The 16,736-nt window shown below is 43.6% G+C and overlaps 1 protein-coding gene across 4 annotated transcripts in view; it reads left to right on the top strand.

The window, feature by feature from the left end:
* The window catches only part of RABL6 (RAB, member RAS oncogene family like 6), a 52,466-nt gene that overhangs the window by 4,832 nt on the left and 30,898 nt on the right, over positions 1-16,736 (top strand). For 3 of the 4 annotated variants that reach the window (XR_014616675.1, XM_084219946.1, XM_084219945.1), the window contains exons 2-7: positions 1,996-2,130; positions 6,900-6,947; positions 12,777-12,829; positions 13,890-13,981; positions 14,846-14,986; positions 16,010-16,115. Coding sequence is in view for 3 of the 4 variants with exons in the window: in XM_084219946.1 (XP_084076072.1) it covers positions 1,996-2,130; positions 6,900-6,947; positions 12,777-12,829; positions 13,890-13,981; positions 14,846-14,986; positions 16,010-16,115 (575 nt within the window). In the remaining variant the exon portion in view is untranslated. Of the gene's footprint in view, positions 1-1,995; positions 2,131-3,176; positions 3,284-6,899; positions 6,948-12,776; positions 12,830-13,889; positions 13,982-14,845; positions 14,987-16,009; positions 16,116-16,736 lie in introns of those variants that run through there. The other variant, XM_084219947.1, reaches the window with a different exon arrangement.

Below are 16,736 nucleotides of genomic sequence, written 5' to 3'. Positions count from 1 at the left end.
GATAATTTCAAGGTTATTTCTCAGCCAGTTCAGTTTCTTGATCCAGCTCCCTGTTTAAGTGCATAAAAAGTGGTGTTGGCATGAAGTAAGACTGTCCCTTCTGAGGAGAGCTCACAACCTCAGTATCTGGTAGTGATCCTGAAAGTACACCTTGAGAGGAGCCTGACTGTTTAAAGAAGGTTCTATTTGTCCCTTAAAACTCACAGTTTTAGTATCTCATGCTGCATTCTGGGGCAGGGCAAGGATATGAATTTGAACATTTCAGGGCAGGCAGTGAGAGCTCTTGGAAAGGTTTGGGTTTGAAAGGGGACAAATGGAGTCTCATTCTGCTATGCCATGGACTGGCTTCATGATTCCAAAAAATCAAATGGATGTTCTACTGATTGTTTTTCCCATCTGTAAGTAGGAAACAACCACACACAAGGTGACCAGAAATGCAGGAACTGGTTTGTTGTGTCTGCAGAGATGCTGTGGGACCTTTAAGTGAAGTCAGCCTATAAATACTGTGTTCATTTTTTCCTATATTCTCCTGGTGTGGTAAGTAATTTTGAAAAAGAATAAACAGCTCTGAAAAAGAATAAACCTCTGTGTACTACAAAAAAAAAAAAAAAGCACAGTGGAACTGCAGCAATAGGGAGAATTTATCCACAGACTTTGTGTGCTTTATCTTCAAGTTGACCTCTTCAGTTCTTCTCTGGAACGACTGCAGCAGGTCCTGAACTGCAGCAGAAGGCAGCCTTGTGTCTCAGATCTCCTTGCCCAAATGATGATGATCAACCTAATGCTAATTACCTGACTGCCATTAGATGTGTCTGAGGTGGCCCATTTTCCAGAGGATCATAGGTCCAAATCAAAACACAAGAAAAAAAATTCAGTTTTATTCAGCTGAATAAAAATTCGGCTTATGTTTTCCAGTAGCCATGTAGTTGCCAATAAAAACAAAGCTGGCATTGAAAAAAAATATTCCACAATGTAACAGAAAATTTAGAAAATACAAGGTAGTGTTTTCAGAAAGAGCAAGATAACATTTGAATTGACTCTGGAAAGTTCATCATATTAATTGCTACAATTTTTGATATTTTGAACATTTGTTTTCATTGGAAAGAGTTTGAAAGAGTTTTTGCCTAAACTGAAGCAAGCAACACAAGGGCCTGGTGACAGGAGGTTGTAGCCAGGTGAGCATCAGCCTCCTGTACCAAGTAACAGAAGGGGAAACAACCTAAAGTTGCGCATGGGGTGGTTTAGGTTGGCTATTAGGGAAAATTTGTTGGCAGAAAGGGCTGTCCAGCCCTGGCATAGGCTACTCAGGGCAGTGGTGGAGTCCCCATCCCTGGAGGGATTTAAAAACCATGTGGATGTGGCACCTGGGGACCAGGTTTACTGGTGGCCTTGGTAGTGCTGAGGGAATGTTGGAATAGTTGATCTTAAAGGTCCTTTCCAAATCATTCTAAACCTAAATCATTCTGTGATTCTATTCTCTCAAGGCATGAGAAGTGTTTAATGAGAAAGGGAAATGTTCTTTCTTTTTTCCTTGATAAACGAGTTTTGGAAAAGCCACCTGGTATTCTTGTGTTAATCCATGGTTGGTGTGGTGTTCCAAGCTGGCTGTGTCACTGCTCCTCTCTGCCTTTCCTAGAGGAATTCTTGGTCCAGCCATGGCTCAGCCCTTTGCTTCTTTTAAAGCCTGAACCAAACTGATGCTGGTTTCCCTAAGGAGTCAAGTGTATCCATCAAAGAGCAGAGGCTCAGCTGGCTGGAGTTGTGCAGATTCTGAAGATTCAAGCTTGCTGTTGGTTTGTTCTGCTGAGCTGGTATGAGTTACTGAATAAACAGTGATTTAAATGACTGAGGCTCATGTTTTCTAATGAACCCCATCGTGTCCTATGGGAAGACTAATTACATCTGAATAATGCCGGCAAAAAGTTAGCATGCTTTTCACAGCATTCCTCAAGTTGTGTTTAATCACTTTATTTGTCTGCTTGCTCTTTTCTCCAGTGAAAATTGTCATCCGGGGGGACAGGAACACTGGAAAAACCACACTCTGGCACCGACTGCAGGGAAAGAAATTTATTGAGGAATATATTCCAACTCAGGAGATCCAAGTCACCAGCATCCACTGGAATTACAAAAGTAAGATGGAAGAGGGTGGAACGAATGACAGTCATGGGACAGTGCCTGGGGGAGGAAATTCCACTGCAGCCTCATTTGCTTTTTTCTTCTCTGTCTGCTTGGGAAACAAAATGGTCTCTCTTCAGGCTTTTTAATTTATTATTCATAGTTTCTCAGTCATGTTTTTAATTTTGTCAGATGCTGTATAAGTGCTAAAGAATATGTCTGTGGAAGCCACAATTCAAGGGAAGTGTTTAATTAGGTGGTCTGAAGTATTTGAAAAATTTGTAATATGCGTGACATATTAATGAGGAGGGGTTGTTGTGTAAATCTGAGCTGAGGCCCACTGTGCTTTGGTTGTTACTGTGTTGCCTAGAAGTGGATACATGGTGCAAACTAGATTTCACTGATGACAATATAAAGAGATTCTGGTGACTGGGGAAGATTTCAAAAATTATTGTAGTACTGTTAGCTCTAGGCTGGCTTACTGAATCACAGAAGTGCCAGTGCCTTTTTTAAGCTCTTGCTGCAGTGTGGTCTTAATTTTTATTTTACTTCTTGCAAGTGGCTGTGAAAGCCCTACCTCCCACCTGGAAAAGACACCGCAGGCACTGAAGTTGTGTAAGGTTGTGATTCAACGGTGCATTAAGTCCAGCTTTCAAGAATGCCACAGCCCTGTGGGATGAACTCCTGATTCAGTATGAAAGTGCTGTACAGAAAGGGTCAGCACTTGTTTGTCGTTATCATCATTATTAGACATTGTCCATCTGCCTCACTCTGATCTTCTGTTGAATCAGCTACTGCCCAACTCCTCCCAGCTGGGAGAACACCTTGTGCAGTCAGGCGAGCACCAAATTGAGTGCTGTGTCTAATTCACCACCGAATTTGAATTACCAGGTGATACCATGATGCCCAAGTCTTGTGATAATGCTCACAAAGCCACAGGATGTGTTCACCAGCTGATGTGCTGTGGTCACACAGAGGTGTTTCCGATCTGCAGCCAAACCTCTTGTATGGTGTATGTATGCTGTGGCATGCTTCCCCTCACTTCTCTTCCTTCCTCTCAGGATGTCAGCACAGCAGTTACTGAGGAATGAACACAGAGCTTACAAGTTGGATGGTGGAAACTATCTCCAAAATCAAATTTGAATGCTTCTGCTTAAACAGACATAGAGTAAGAAATAAAATTCCTGTTTCCTAGATACCCAAATGTAAAGAATGCACTAATTGTGGCTTTCTGCGGTATCGTGCGTTAAAGCATCAGAGTTGAGTTTCTTCTCTGATAGGTGCAGGTAACACAACACTTGTGTTGGATACAGTCTGGGAGTTTGGCATTTATTTTAGGAGGCTTATTCATATCTAACTGCATCCATGAACAAGTACAAAATGTGTATGTGCAAAAAGGTGTTTAGAGGAAGATCCAGTCATCTCACCTGTGTCTGCATTTCTTTCCCTGAGCCAAGGCTCAGACACTGCTTTTTCAACACTGATGCAATCCTGGGGTAGAAAACACCTGCACTTGAGGCTTGCTTTGCTGTGTGCTGAGACTCACAGGTGTATAAGTTATTTCTAGGGCCCACTTCTAACCTTGGTGTGCTGTGTTTCTGTAGAGCTCCCCAGCCAGAGCTGACAGCAGTGTGTACAGATGCTGATGGACTTTTCTCAAGGTTAAGTGTTGCTGACCTTGTAAAACTACTTGCAAAGCTGTACCTGAAACTGTGCATTTCGTTTGTGTTTCTTTTACACATTGTAAAACACTGTACTATTGTCTTAGTAATAATTTCCAATAATTTAGGACATTTTCCATTGACTTTCTTAAGATACATTTCAAAAAGTAATCCCCATTTAAAAGACATTGTGAAGTCTGTTTCCTGCTGTGAGAAGTTTCCATCCAAGACTGGTGATGTGGGCCCTCAGAGTACTTGGTTCAGGTCTAAATCCTGCCCTGTTGGCCATGTTAATCTGTATAGGAAAAATAAAGTTTGTTTTTCCTATGTTCATGCTCTCAGGCTACCTTGAATAAACATTATGAGGTAGTTGATGGCAAATATTTACAGAGGTTAATTAAATCGCTGCCAAATATTGAAGGATTCCTACATTGCCTGGTCTTAGAACAATTCCATTTTAGATGCAAAATGTAGGACCTTCAGAAATTTTGTACTGTAGGAATTAATAAAGGTAGCAGAATCTGTGTTGCTTCTTATTCAGAATGAACAAAGTTGCTTTTCTATGCCAGTTGTAATGGGTATTTGTAATTTTCGTGTCCAAGTAAGGAGTTACCCTTAGGAACACTTTTTTGAATTATACTGGTCACCAAGTTTTTCTCTGTTTGGCAGCCTGAGAAAGGGAGTCTGAAATAAAAATTGACAAATGGTTGTGCTCAGATCCTTCAAAGGCCTGAGGGATAGGAACAGGGGCTGGCAGAGTTGCTTTGCACTGCAGGATCTGTGATCCAGAGCGCAGGAAGTGAATCCTGTCGTGAATGAGGGTCAAAAATGTCTGAGGGCCTGTGAGTTCCTGGTGATGAACCCACCTACAATGTGTTCTTAGTTTTAAATGAGCTTTCTTGCAATTGGAGCCTTTTCATGCCTCCATCATTTTGTTGGAAGGTAGTGCTCAGTGTGCCACTGGCCAGGGAGTATCTGGTCAAATAGCAGCTCAGGACAGATCTTTGAAGTGCTTTGATCTGTGGTTTGTGCTAATCCAAATTAGAGAGTTGAAAGAATAAATTGGCATTCTTTTTGCTGCCACGGAGCTCCTTCGGGTGAGATGTTGCTGGGTATGAGTCACACACCAAAGCCAACGGAGCAGCACTAAAGCAATTATCCTCTTGCATGATCAGGATAATCAGGAATGGCGCTAGAATTGAAAGGGAAGAACTTCCTGGTTGTGAGCTAGCAGGAAAAATGTGGAAATATGTGTTTCCTGGATCTCGTGCAGTTGTTTTCTTTGAGAAATTCTGCCCTTGCCCTCAGCCAGAAGGGTTTAAAGCAGGTCTGTGGGTCAGGGGGTTCAGCTCCCCAGCTGCCAGGACTGCTGCTGCTCAGCAGGGTGTCAATTCTGTGGGAATCACTCAGCAGGCCAGCACATCCTAACTGGAGGCGTGTTTGGCTCCTGGGAAGGAGGTGGAGAGCTCAGGAGCAAAGTGCCAGTGCTAGGCCCCCAGTCACCCAAAGGGCTCCCTTCTCTGAACTGTTAGTCCTGACGTACTGCTTCACATGGCACTTCTGGAAAGAACAGTCAGCCTCCTGGGCTCCTACTGAGCCCATGCAAAACTTAGGGAAGGCAAATGTCTCTTATCCTTTTGCAGCAAGCCTTAATTGTGGAAAGGCACTGCGATTGCCTTGCCAACTGCAGGGCAGGAATCAGGGGCAGGCCTCCAGTAGCTGATCTGTGTCCCAGCACCTGCAGGGGCACAGGGAGAGCTCCTGCAGTGCCAGTGCCTGGGGGGAGGCGCTGGCTTGCCTGGTTGCCAGGTGAGTGATTCACAGGTTGGACTTTAGCCTACCTGGTTTGACTATCTGTAAAAATATTCAGGGACTGAGTTAATTAGTGGGATGTTGTGGTTTGAGCAGAAGTTTTTGTGCTGTGTACTGCCATGTGCTTTCAGTCCTGCAAGGCATTGCCTGGGCTGACCCAGGGAGTCTCCTGTTCATCCAGTGTCTCCTGCCCTGCTGGCACATAGGAAGTTAAGCAGGAATTACTGTGAGGAAAACAGAGGCTGGTTTTGCTTCATGCATAAATGTAAAATGGGTCTTTCTCCAGAAGCAAAGGATCAAAATTTTCCTTTATTTGTAATCCGTCTGTACGATATTTTGAAACATTTCATTAAGCCAAGAGTGAGTCCTGTGTAGAAAATGCTTCCTGGTTTGATAATGATACTTAGATAAACTCTCATGCCATCCTATGATGTTATTTTATACTCTGAGGCACTGTCCTCCTATTTCAGCTTTATGTTCAGAGCTGCTCTAAGTACAAGCTTTTGCTTCAAAGCCTGTAGCATTTCCAAAAAGTAGCTATTTGTTGGGACATCTTCCTGAAAATCATACTGCTTATTTGGATTCCATGGAAACATTGATCCAGAACTATTCCGCCTTCAGGCCACCTGAATGTGAATTGGCTGCCTGTGGGTACCAGCAATCACTGGAGTTAGAATTCTGCATGTCTTGCTTCAGATTTTAGCAACTCTAATAGATGTTGCTGGTTATAGCTTATTGATATTGCAGCTCTAGGAAGAAAAATTGCAAGTGAGATCTTATTTTACACAAAATGTACCTGGAAATGTGCAGCAAGAACGGGTTTCTGTAGCTGCAGGACTGTCTGCACTGGCTGTCATGTTTACATGGAAATGCCATGATTGATCTTTCTTAAATGTGTATATTCCTTTTGCTAGTTGTATGCCTTGTTTATAAACCAGACTTTATCGTCAAAATTAGATTTTTATCTTTTTTGAAAGGCTTTGTATACCTCTGTACATTATGAAAAGAGTCGATGCAAAGTACTTAAAACATGCTTCAAACCTGACATGAACCAGCAAAGAAATCCAGCCATCACTTATGTGATTAAGAGTGTTTATGAAGTTCTTTAGACAGCATAGTTTTGGTGAACAGCTTGCACCTTCAACAGGTCACTGCCTTCTTGTGGTTGGGTTTTTTTCTTGCATATAATGTGCTTTTCTTTTGACATTCCTATGCTTCGACATTCCTCCATGTTGGCTTTGGGTTGGGCTCTCTGAGTGATGGGTGTTTTACTGAAACTTTCTAACCCTTTGTGTTCTGTTGTGCTTCCAGCCACTGATGATATTGTGAAAGTTGAAGTCTGGGATGTAGTGGACAAAGGTAAGATTTATAACTTTCTTTCTAGTGGAGATCCATTGTTCTTTCTCAGTTTTAATTAAAAACTTACATGGAATTCATTCTCAGTTTTAATTAAAAACTTACCTGCTTGCATCTGCTTTTAAAAAAATCTGTATTAATTATACCACTTCCTGAAAGCATAAGGAAAGGAGAGGTGAGTCCCCTAGGCTAGAACCCATTATCTGGAATCTGAACTTCAGATCAGACCCAGTGTTCAGAAGCAGTTGTTCCACGTGCTTATGACAGATGAAGCGCCTTCTGCTCTGTGTATTCCAATTCTCTGAGCTTTAGAATAAACTTCACCTTCTCTCCTTTATAGTTTCCTTTAATGTTTAGGCAGGTTTTGAGTTCTTAGTTCTGGTTATAAAAGTTCTTGTTGAGCTGTTTTTGTGATGGTATTCTATTGTTAAATTGGTAAAACTGTAGCTGCAGTGGGTAATGTCTGCAGGGGGGAAGGATGAAAGAGAAGCCAATTACTTAAATTCACTAGGACAGAAAATGCAATATGTGCATTCCAAAACATTTTCTAAATGCTTAGCCAGGGAAAATGTTATGATATATAAATACATTTTTCATTAGTTTTCAATTTTTGTCAGCGTATAAACTTTTGTTTTATAAAGAGCAAAAACAAACCCCAAAACGTCGGTGAAGACACAGTCTGGATGCAGTGCAAACGGGATGTAAATCTCCACAACTCATTCTGTAGCCCCGAATGCAGATGTTGTTTGGCTTCTAAGAGGCATTTAGTACCAGCCAGGCTCCTGGTTTAGTGTGTGAGTATAGTTAGGAAAGCAGCTGCACAGGTGAGCAGCTCTTGCTCTGTGAGTGATGCTGCTTGTTTGGTGTCTGTCAGGTTTGTTGGCCGCAGTCATTGAAACTGAAGCATTGATAGTTCGTCTGTTGCTGCCTTTCCCACAGCTTTGGCTGGAATCCGTGCTCTCAGGTGTTCCTCAGCAAAGTGGCATCTCAGAGGCACCACCAGTGCAACTTACACTTGTGTTACACCAAAAACTAAAACTACAATAGGGAGTGAGAAAAGGAAGATGCCATTTTTCATGTCAGCTGAACTGTATTCGAAATAGGGAAAAAAGAAAGACAATTAGCAGTAGGACCTCTAGTTTGGATACCTGATGGAGCCTTCAGGATAAACTTGAGTCAGTAGCTTTAAATGAAAATCCTGAGCGCTTTGTCTTTTTAGTGTTTTAAGGCCCAGTTTTCACAGGGTAGACAAAACCTTGCTTAGGCCAGAGTTACTGCTGAAGTCAGTCTTAGTTCGGCTTTCTGATTGTGGAATAACAAGTGGAGGGCTGGAATCTGAGCAAAACATCTGTGTTCTCGCTGCCTTGCAGCTTTGGTATGAATAGAGAGACATTTAATTTGGGAATCATGTGGTTCCAGCACTTACTTCTGTGAATAGCTTCTCTGAGCAGAGTCATCTTCTCAGCTAGAGACTTGTTTTTTTTGCGAAGGGGACGGGATGTGCTATGAACAGATGTTGATAACAGCTTTTCTGGTCCCGCTTTGATTTCTGACAGCAGAGCCTATGTTGGAAATCTTAATGGAATCTCTTCACTTCATATTATTTTGAAATAAAACTCACTCTGTTAAGATCCGTACTTTTGGACCACAGATATGTATTTTTTTGCAATCAGTTGTGCTCAATCAGTGCAATATAAAAATCAAATCATGATGATGTTAATGAAATCAAATCTTTTCCTGTTGCCATAGCATTGTGGATTCCTGAAAAGCATAGCTTTAGGAAAATGTTCATATTAAGCAATAAGAGCTTGCTCATATCTAACTTTCATCCTAATGTTATGACATTTTTGTTTTCCTTCTGTATGCTTAGGACAAAAAATCCTCCTGCGTGATGCTTTGGGTGAGAGCCACACTGGACTGTAGACTTGCAGTAGTAAAGTATCCAGTGCTGCTGTAGCATAGTGCTGACAAGACTTGATCCTCCTTTTTTTTTCCCTTGCCTACCAAATCCTGGCTCATGTGCATATTTAGAGTTGGGCAGAACACTGCATTTATCAGGTTGGATTTGAAACTGTCAAAAATGCATGTTCTGAACACGCATTTCAACATTAAGTTTTCCTGGCTGAAATTCTTTTGCCAGGATTTCCCAGTTTCATTTTCAGAGGAAATTAGGAAAACTCTGTTTAAATGATGGGGGAAACTGTGTTGAGAGCCCTGATGTGGGTTGTAGCTTAACTAACTAACAGGGGCATCCATGAACTCCAGTTTTCAGCTTCAGTTGTGTAAAGCAGCTTTGGGCTCTTGCCTGCTGAGCAGTGCTGCTGTTCTGCAGTCACAGGGGGCTGGGGAAATTGCCGGAGTTGCACCCTGAAAACTTGATGTTCATTTCTGGGCTGAAGTTAATGGGGATTTTCCTGAGTGGTGTTTCTCCTGGTGCTCCCTAGAAGTGACCTCCCTGTCCTTGCTGGTTCAGCAATGTGGCTTTTCCCTCCAGAATCCACTGGGATGCAGACGGCAGCTCTGCTGGCCCTGCCTGGGTGGTGACTTAGCTTGGGATTGGTTTTTTAGCTTGCAGATGATAATTTGGAAGTGTGGGGAGGTTTGTTGTGAAAGCTTAAAAGCTGTGAGGTTGGTTAGTGTGGTGAGGCAGTGGGGAATGGCAGCTGTCAGACTGTGCTGCTCCTCTTGGCTTGTTCTTGACTATTTGGGATTCTTTTTTAAATGTGCAGTCTCCCTGGAGTCCAGACTTGCTTGCTGCCTGCTGCATTCTCCCTGGGCCTGCTCAGGGAGCTGGGATCATGCCTGGAAAGCTGCCATTTGTTAAAATTTTCCCAAGATGAGCTTGCCTCCAGCCGTGGATTGTATTGGATTTTGTGTGGCATGTGTAGTAAATATCTCCTTTGCTGCTCTTGGAACTGACAGAGCACAGGAAAGATCTCTCGTAGCAGAAGTCACAATCCTGACTCATCTTTCTGGCTTTGCAGAAAGTTGTGTAACTGCTGCAGGTCATAAAGCTATAACAGATCCTGAATTCAGAGAAGCTGCTTGAATGCAGGGGATTCAGGAACAGTTGTAAATTCCTGTCTTGTAACTTCTGCCACTTTGGTTCCCAGATATTTTCTGATACATGACTGAAGACATCAAATCATGTTTTTCTTCTGTTGCCCACGAGGTAGACAAACACTTTCCCTTGAACTGAAGATTCCTTTCCTCCTTGCTGCACCTTCACCTCTCTGCCTCCCAGACATGTCCTACAAGAAGAAGGAAAGATCACAATTCATATTTCCATGTTTTTCAGATATTCCATGTTAGATAACACAAGGGATGCACGTCTTCCAGATGTGTATTTTAGACTGGCGAAGGGTAGCCGCCCCCTTGCATGGTGGACAGCATTTATTGGCAAGTTGTACTGAATCCTTCTATCCTGCAGCAAAACTGGTGGTACATACTGCTCCAGTGACTCAACTGATGATCACAGCCCCATTGTCCAGTAGGAGCTGTTTGGTAGACTCCAGGGTACAGCTGCCAAGTGTATTTAGTGCCAGAGTTGCTCTTATGCCTGTAAATGAGGAGCAGCCATTGTTCTAGGGAGGGGACCTGAGCCACAGCAGCATGCACACCTGTGTTTTCTAATTGAAGCTCCTCCATTACACATCAGTACAACCTCAAAATCTGGACCTCATACATACAGTGACACAATTGTCACTGTGCCCTTGCTTTATAGGCTGAATTACATCTTGTCACTGCATAGATCTTATCTTCATCTGGTTCATCCTGCAGTTTGGGTTCCAAAAATAGAGCCTGTGCCTGAATCTGTACGCACATGCGCTTTTCCGCTCTCTGACTTCCTTTGAGGTGACCTCCTTTGCAGCACTGATGAGCAGTGTGTGAGAATATTACTCATTCCTCTGGATACACACAGAAAACCATGAGCATGGAGAGGTGTGTGGGTTCTATATTCTGTCTCAAAGCATTGACTATAAATGTGCCCAGGTTAGACAGACACCTTGATTTCTCAGGATGGGAGGAATGATGGGGAGAGTATTTGTGGTTACTTGGGCTTCTCTTTTTAATACCTAGAAATGTAGGTCATGCCAAGCATAATTCAGCAGTGACTGCAGAAATAGCGATGTTTGGATATTCGGAGATGCCACACAAATGTCACTCACTTGAAATTAATTGAATTGAAGTGGGAAAAGACATGCATGGCCTAGACATCCCACACCTTCAGCTGCATGGGGAACAATCAGAGCCCATACTTGGATCCCTCAGGGAAGCACATTGCCCAAATGAGGAGGGATCAGGATTAATATTTCTTCTGCTTTCACATGTCATCAGTAAGCTGACATGAGTGGGGCAAACATTTTGCAGTGGTGCACACATGCACCCCCAGAATATCCTGCTATAACATGCAGCATTAAAGCTTTTCTGAATAACTTTCTTTTCTTACTATTTATCCTTGAGCTGTGTGCAGGAAAAACAAACCCTGTTTCACATGCAGCATCTGACAGAGCCCTGAATTCCACATGTGATTCAGCAGAGTTAAGAGCTGGTGGAAGCTATTTTGGTCCTCAGTTTTAGAGTCTTTTACAGAGTCAATGGGAGGGTTTTTTCAGGTGCATCTGAGCTGCCAACACCTTCTGTTATCAGCAACACAGGAAATTTCTAGAAGTGATGAGAAGCAATTCCAAGACTTGTAATGCTAAGTGTAATTTAGTTAACTCTATTATTTAGACTAGGAAAAGACACAACAAAATTATTTCAGAAGTACAGTTCTTAAATGCTGTCAGTAACATCTGGGAGGTACTTGGTATCTGTCAAACATAACTCCTGATCTTTCAGGGTTATTCTTTGCACAGTGCTTATCATTGATAAAATTCTGGAAACTCAGAACATTCCGTTTAAACAAGAGGCCAGAATTTTTTCATGGTGTGTCCACACTAAACCTTTTTGGCGGTGGGTGACAGAAGATGTTGAGATTCTTGGCAATCCTTAGAGTTAAGTGTCTACACCAGAAAATCATGTCAGCTGATGGCCACTCTGTTAGTCATAGCTACAGATACACCTCTCTGCTCAGACTCCAGGCTATAAGATTTGGAAACACAATTAGTGTATAATTGACTTAACACAAAGTTTCCAGGGAGGCTGAAATTTTAAAAACGCTGTTTCTGGGGTGCTGAGTTAAATGCACTTTAAAATGTCAGAAAATGCTTCCGTAAGGTTTAAGGAAAGAGAGAAGCCTCGGGGGCTGTCCTTTAGCTGCCTAAGAGGAAGCAGATGAGTTGGAGAGAAACCACTAAATTCTTGCAGGTGGGACCATGGCTGTGGGACTGCAGGGCAAGTCTCTAGAGTGGTTTTCTAGTGTCTTCTACAAACGTTAGGCACGTTGCTTCTTGCACTTTTCTGGGAGCCTAATCAGAGTTGTACCTGTTACCTGGATTATTTTTGTGTGCTTTGGGTAGTGCTTCTGGAGGATTTCTTTTCTGTGCCTTCACTGGTGGTAGCCAGACCTGACCCTCTGGCTCTGGCCTTTGGAGCACATACAGGCTGTCTCTCCATCTTCACAACTCCTTTCCCACAGTTTATTTGATTTCTCTTGGATTTCTTCTTGAATAAGTTCTGTCTTTGGATTGCTTTACTGTTCATTTTTGAATAGACTAGCAGGGATTCTTCAGCAAGGCATGCCTATCCCACCCCTCCTCATCCCCCAGGCTTACAGTAGAAGTAGGATTTGCTTTGAGGTTGTGTTCTAACTGCTGTGCACCTGTCCAGACTCATCTTCCAGTTCTTTGCCCAATGTAATGTTTTTTATGTTTTACTATTCTTTTTAAGGAAAATGCAAAAAACGAGGAGATGGTTTGAAACTGGAGAATGACCCTCAGGAGGTGAGTCACCTAGAATTTGGAGGTCTGAGGCCTCTTGTCCACCTTTGGTCCATGAAGAGCAAGTTCTATATTTGTTCCTGCCCTAAGGCCTTCCTGGCAGGTGGGTGAGGGACAGTGGGTGATGCCGATGCTCTTTATTCCTTGCTCTGTGCATTTCAGCCCTGTTCCTGCCCTCACTGCAACTTCCCTGTTGTTTTACACTCTGTCACTGGGAATGACTGTGCTCCAGATGTTTGCTCAGCAGCTGTGTACCTGTCTTCCTGTGGGCAGGCAGAAATTCTTTTGTCAGGGCCTTCTTGTGGGGCCTGAAGAAATGACTTGATGCCCTGCTCTGGCTGCTCCTTGGAGCTGGGCTGTTTCACTCTCACTGGTGCCCATCTGCTCAGTCTCAGATGAGGAGAATTTTCCTCAAAGTATTCTCCCATGGGAAAAGCCTTTATGAGAACAGTTACCACAGCTGCTTCTTCCTTTGCAAATGTGGGTGCATTTTCCACTCCTGGGGAAGGAGTGAGAATTATTCCAGGGGCACCAAATTCCAGTAGGAGCCATGGAGACTGAGCTGGGACCAGTACTGTGTGGACTTAGCAGCATGCAGAGTCCAAATGATGAAAAGCCATTTGGGTACTAATCCTGTCAGCCATCCATGGGAGTAACTTAATGCTCCCTGCTTTTGGACACCAGCAGCATTAAGAGTAGAGCCAATATCTGAATCAGAAGAAAGATGGAATGGGAGCTGTGTCCTCTGTCCTCCACTCTGTGGTTTGTATGGAGTTCTCTTGCCAACACAGGGTCTGGGAGCACAGGGGAAAGGACAGGGGTGGGTTTTAGCATGTGCTGTCAGAGACCATCAGGTGCTTCACATCCTGTTCCTATGGGAAGTGGAAGCTGGGAACCGCCAAGTATCATCTTATTTCAATGATAGTGGTGTGAAATCCAGAGGTACTCCTTACAGTGTTGTCACTTGAGAAAGTTTGCTCAGTCAGTACTGTATCCATTGTGTTCTGTGCCAGCCTGAACTTGAATCCAGTTATTCACTGCTTCTTTGCCTTTATTTCCTCAGGCAGAATCAGAAATGGCTCTGGATGCAGAGTTCCTGGATGTCTATAAGAACTGCAACGGTGTAGTGATGATGTTTGACATCACCAAGCAGTGGTAAGAGACCTTTACTGGCACCATGTGATTCTCCCTTGTTCAGGCCAAACAAATGACTTCCAGATTTCCAGATTCCCAGTTGCATTTGGAAGCTGATAACCCGCCTAATGAGTTGGAGCAAGCTTGTATCTTTTAAAATAAAAGCTTTATCTTCTGACGTGGCTTTTAATACATTCCTCTCCTGGGCTTGTTCCAAACAAGCAGTGTCCCAGTGGGTTGTGTGCTGCAGTTGCTGATATGCTGCTGGCTGAGGCTTGATAATTAGTGCTATCACAGGTGCAAAGTGCATGTTGCAAACCCCTGCTCGCCAGAACACAAGGGAAAGGAGGATGTTAGTGAGAAATTGCAAGAAACTGGTATTAGTAAGGATTATTTAGAGGCCCCAGGCTGTATTAATCTACAGAAGTAATGAACTGTTGGTTTTAGACATCTGAGGAGAGTAAGAGAGATAAGGAATCCAGAGTGGAAAGAGGAGGAGGTTAGAGCTCCTGCTTTATATTTAGGCTGGTGGTGTTCAGGTTTGGTGTGGATCAGTGAGCCTGTGGACAGCTGAAGGGAGGGAATCCTTTCCTTCTGCTGACCCCACAGTTTTGCAGGACTGAGATTACTGTAGGAGATGTGAAGGTTCTGGTGAAAGTGGATTATTGAGCTTTTAACGTTGGTTTTGAATAAAGAATCATGCAGACATATTGAGGGTTAATGTGTTTCTCTGATGAGGTAAAGAAGTCACAGACTTGGGAGGATTTTGGAAAAAAATATTCCTGTGGGTTTTTTTTTTTTCTTTGTGATTTGTGCATGCAACTGCTAACAGAAGGATGTTCCCTCTCATCTGCTCTCTCATCTGCTCTCTCCCTTCTGATGAAGGACATTTAACTATATTCTGAGGGAGCTTCCTAAAGTGCCGACCCACGTTCCAGTGTGTGTGCTTGGGAATTACCGGGACATGGGGGAGCACCGGGTCATCCTGCCCGGCGACGTGCGGGACCTCATTGACAACCTGAACAGGTGAGCAGGCAGGGCAGCAGGGCTCAGCTGCTCCCTGCCATCCCCCATCAGTGACCACGTCCCTGCCGTGTGTCACATCCATGTCACGTGTGCCCGCTGTCCTTCCGCCTGCCTTGGGCTCCCAGAGCTCCCCGTGTCTCACAAGCAGCAGCTGCTGACACCATGGGCCCTTTGATCTGGAGCAGATTGTTTGCCATGCTCCTGGAAACAGCGTGAGACAGCATGTGCCCAGCAGCATGTGCCTTTCAGAAGTGCTGTTCCCAACCAGTCATCTTCTTTCTGGATAGTCCTTCTGTGAGAGTCCTCTCCCATAGCACAGCTGTTTCTTTGGTCTAAGTGATTGAGCTACACGAGAGCCAGCCTGTGCAGCTGTGTCCTTGCTCTGCCTCTGAGCATCCCCCACACAGCACTTGCAGTCAGATGTCTCTCACCAGCCAGACAAGCATTTCCCTTAAGCAGAGGTCTGAGGTGCTCTGTTACGTGGTACAAAATAGTATTTGTTAGTCATGATTCAGTAGATGGTACCTTTGTATGTAACTTTATGTTTTTAAGGTATTTTTTAATTGTCCTCATGTCTTATTTGTTTATGCCTGTGTCAGGCACAAAGAAATTGTGTCAGTTTTAAGACTTTATCCATTATGAAATAATTTCTTTACAAAATAATTTCTCAATATTATTTTTGTCAGTCCGATTGTGGTTTTTAAAACAGAAACCTTTTCTGTGAAATGAACAACTTGTGAAGCTGTGAATCCACAGTTTAGGAAGCCAACATCCCAGTGTCCTGACAGAGTATTTCTTAGCCTGGCAGGCACATGACATGGTCACACACCAACAGCCACCTTCTGCCACCCTTCCGTGTGAATTTTGGCTGTACACAAAATAATGAGTCCAAGCAGAATGATGCCCTGGGCTACATTTGAGGGTGGGGGCTGGCTTGTGGGGTGGCTCATGGTGTGTAAGTCAGTCCTGTGCAGGCTCTGCAGGTTGTGCTGGGTACAGTGTTCTCCTCTCTGCTTGGCACAGGCCTCCCGGCTCCTCCTATTTCCGCTATGCTGAGTCTTCCATGAAGAACAGCTTTGGCCTCAAGTACTTGCACAAGTTCTTCAACATCCCCTTCTTGCAGCTGCAGGTAAGGCAGGGATGTTATCCTGATGTGCTGGGGGTGTGGGACAGATTGGATTTGCTTCCTTTCTAAGGCAGGAATTTGGTATTTGGGGTTTCATTTGCTGTTAAAGGATCCTGAGTAGATTCTTCTTTTCATTAGAGTTAGTATAACAAAATTATGTCAGAACATTAGTGCCTGTGAGTGATTTAAACGTGTCTCTGGTTGCAAGAGGCCATCTGTGCTGAGTTCCCAATGCTGACCTCTGGAAGAAGGCTCCATTTTCACTGGCATGAAAATGGCATCCAGTGGTGCAGTTACCAAGTCAAAAATGTAAAATACCCACATCTTTTAAACTTTGAATTTCAATTCTGTTCAGTTAAAACTCAGATGAGAAGAAGAGATTGGGCCATTACCTGAGTAGTTCAGGAACCTCTGCTGAAAATCTTAGCCTTAATCATAAAGGGCATTAGATACGAGATCCATGTGCTTGCATCCTGTTCGCATGGATCCAGTCTCATATTTCCTTTGTATCTGAGGATTCTTGGGAGGGCTGAGGGAAGGGCAAAGGCTGCAAAGGGTGGGATTCTCATCTGTGGGCCTTTAGAAGATCAGCTTTTGGGGTGATCCTACGGGGGTCCCTTGGGA

This window comes from Fringilla coelebs, assembly GCF_963513975.1.
Source record: "Fringilla coelebs genome assembly, chromosome: 21".
Lineage (NCBI taxonomy): Eukaryota > Metazoa > Chordata > Aves > Passeriformes > Fringillidae > Fringilla > Fringilla coelebs.
This window is presented reverse-complemented; position numbering and strand designations above follow the sequence as displayed.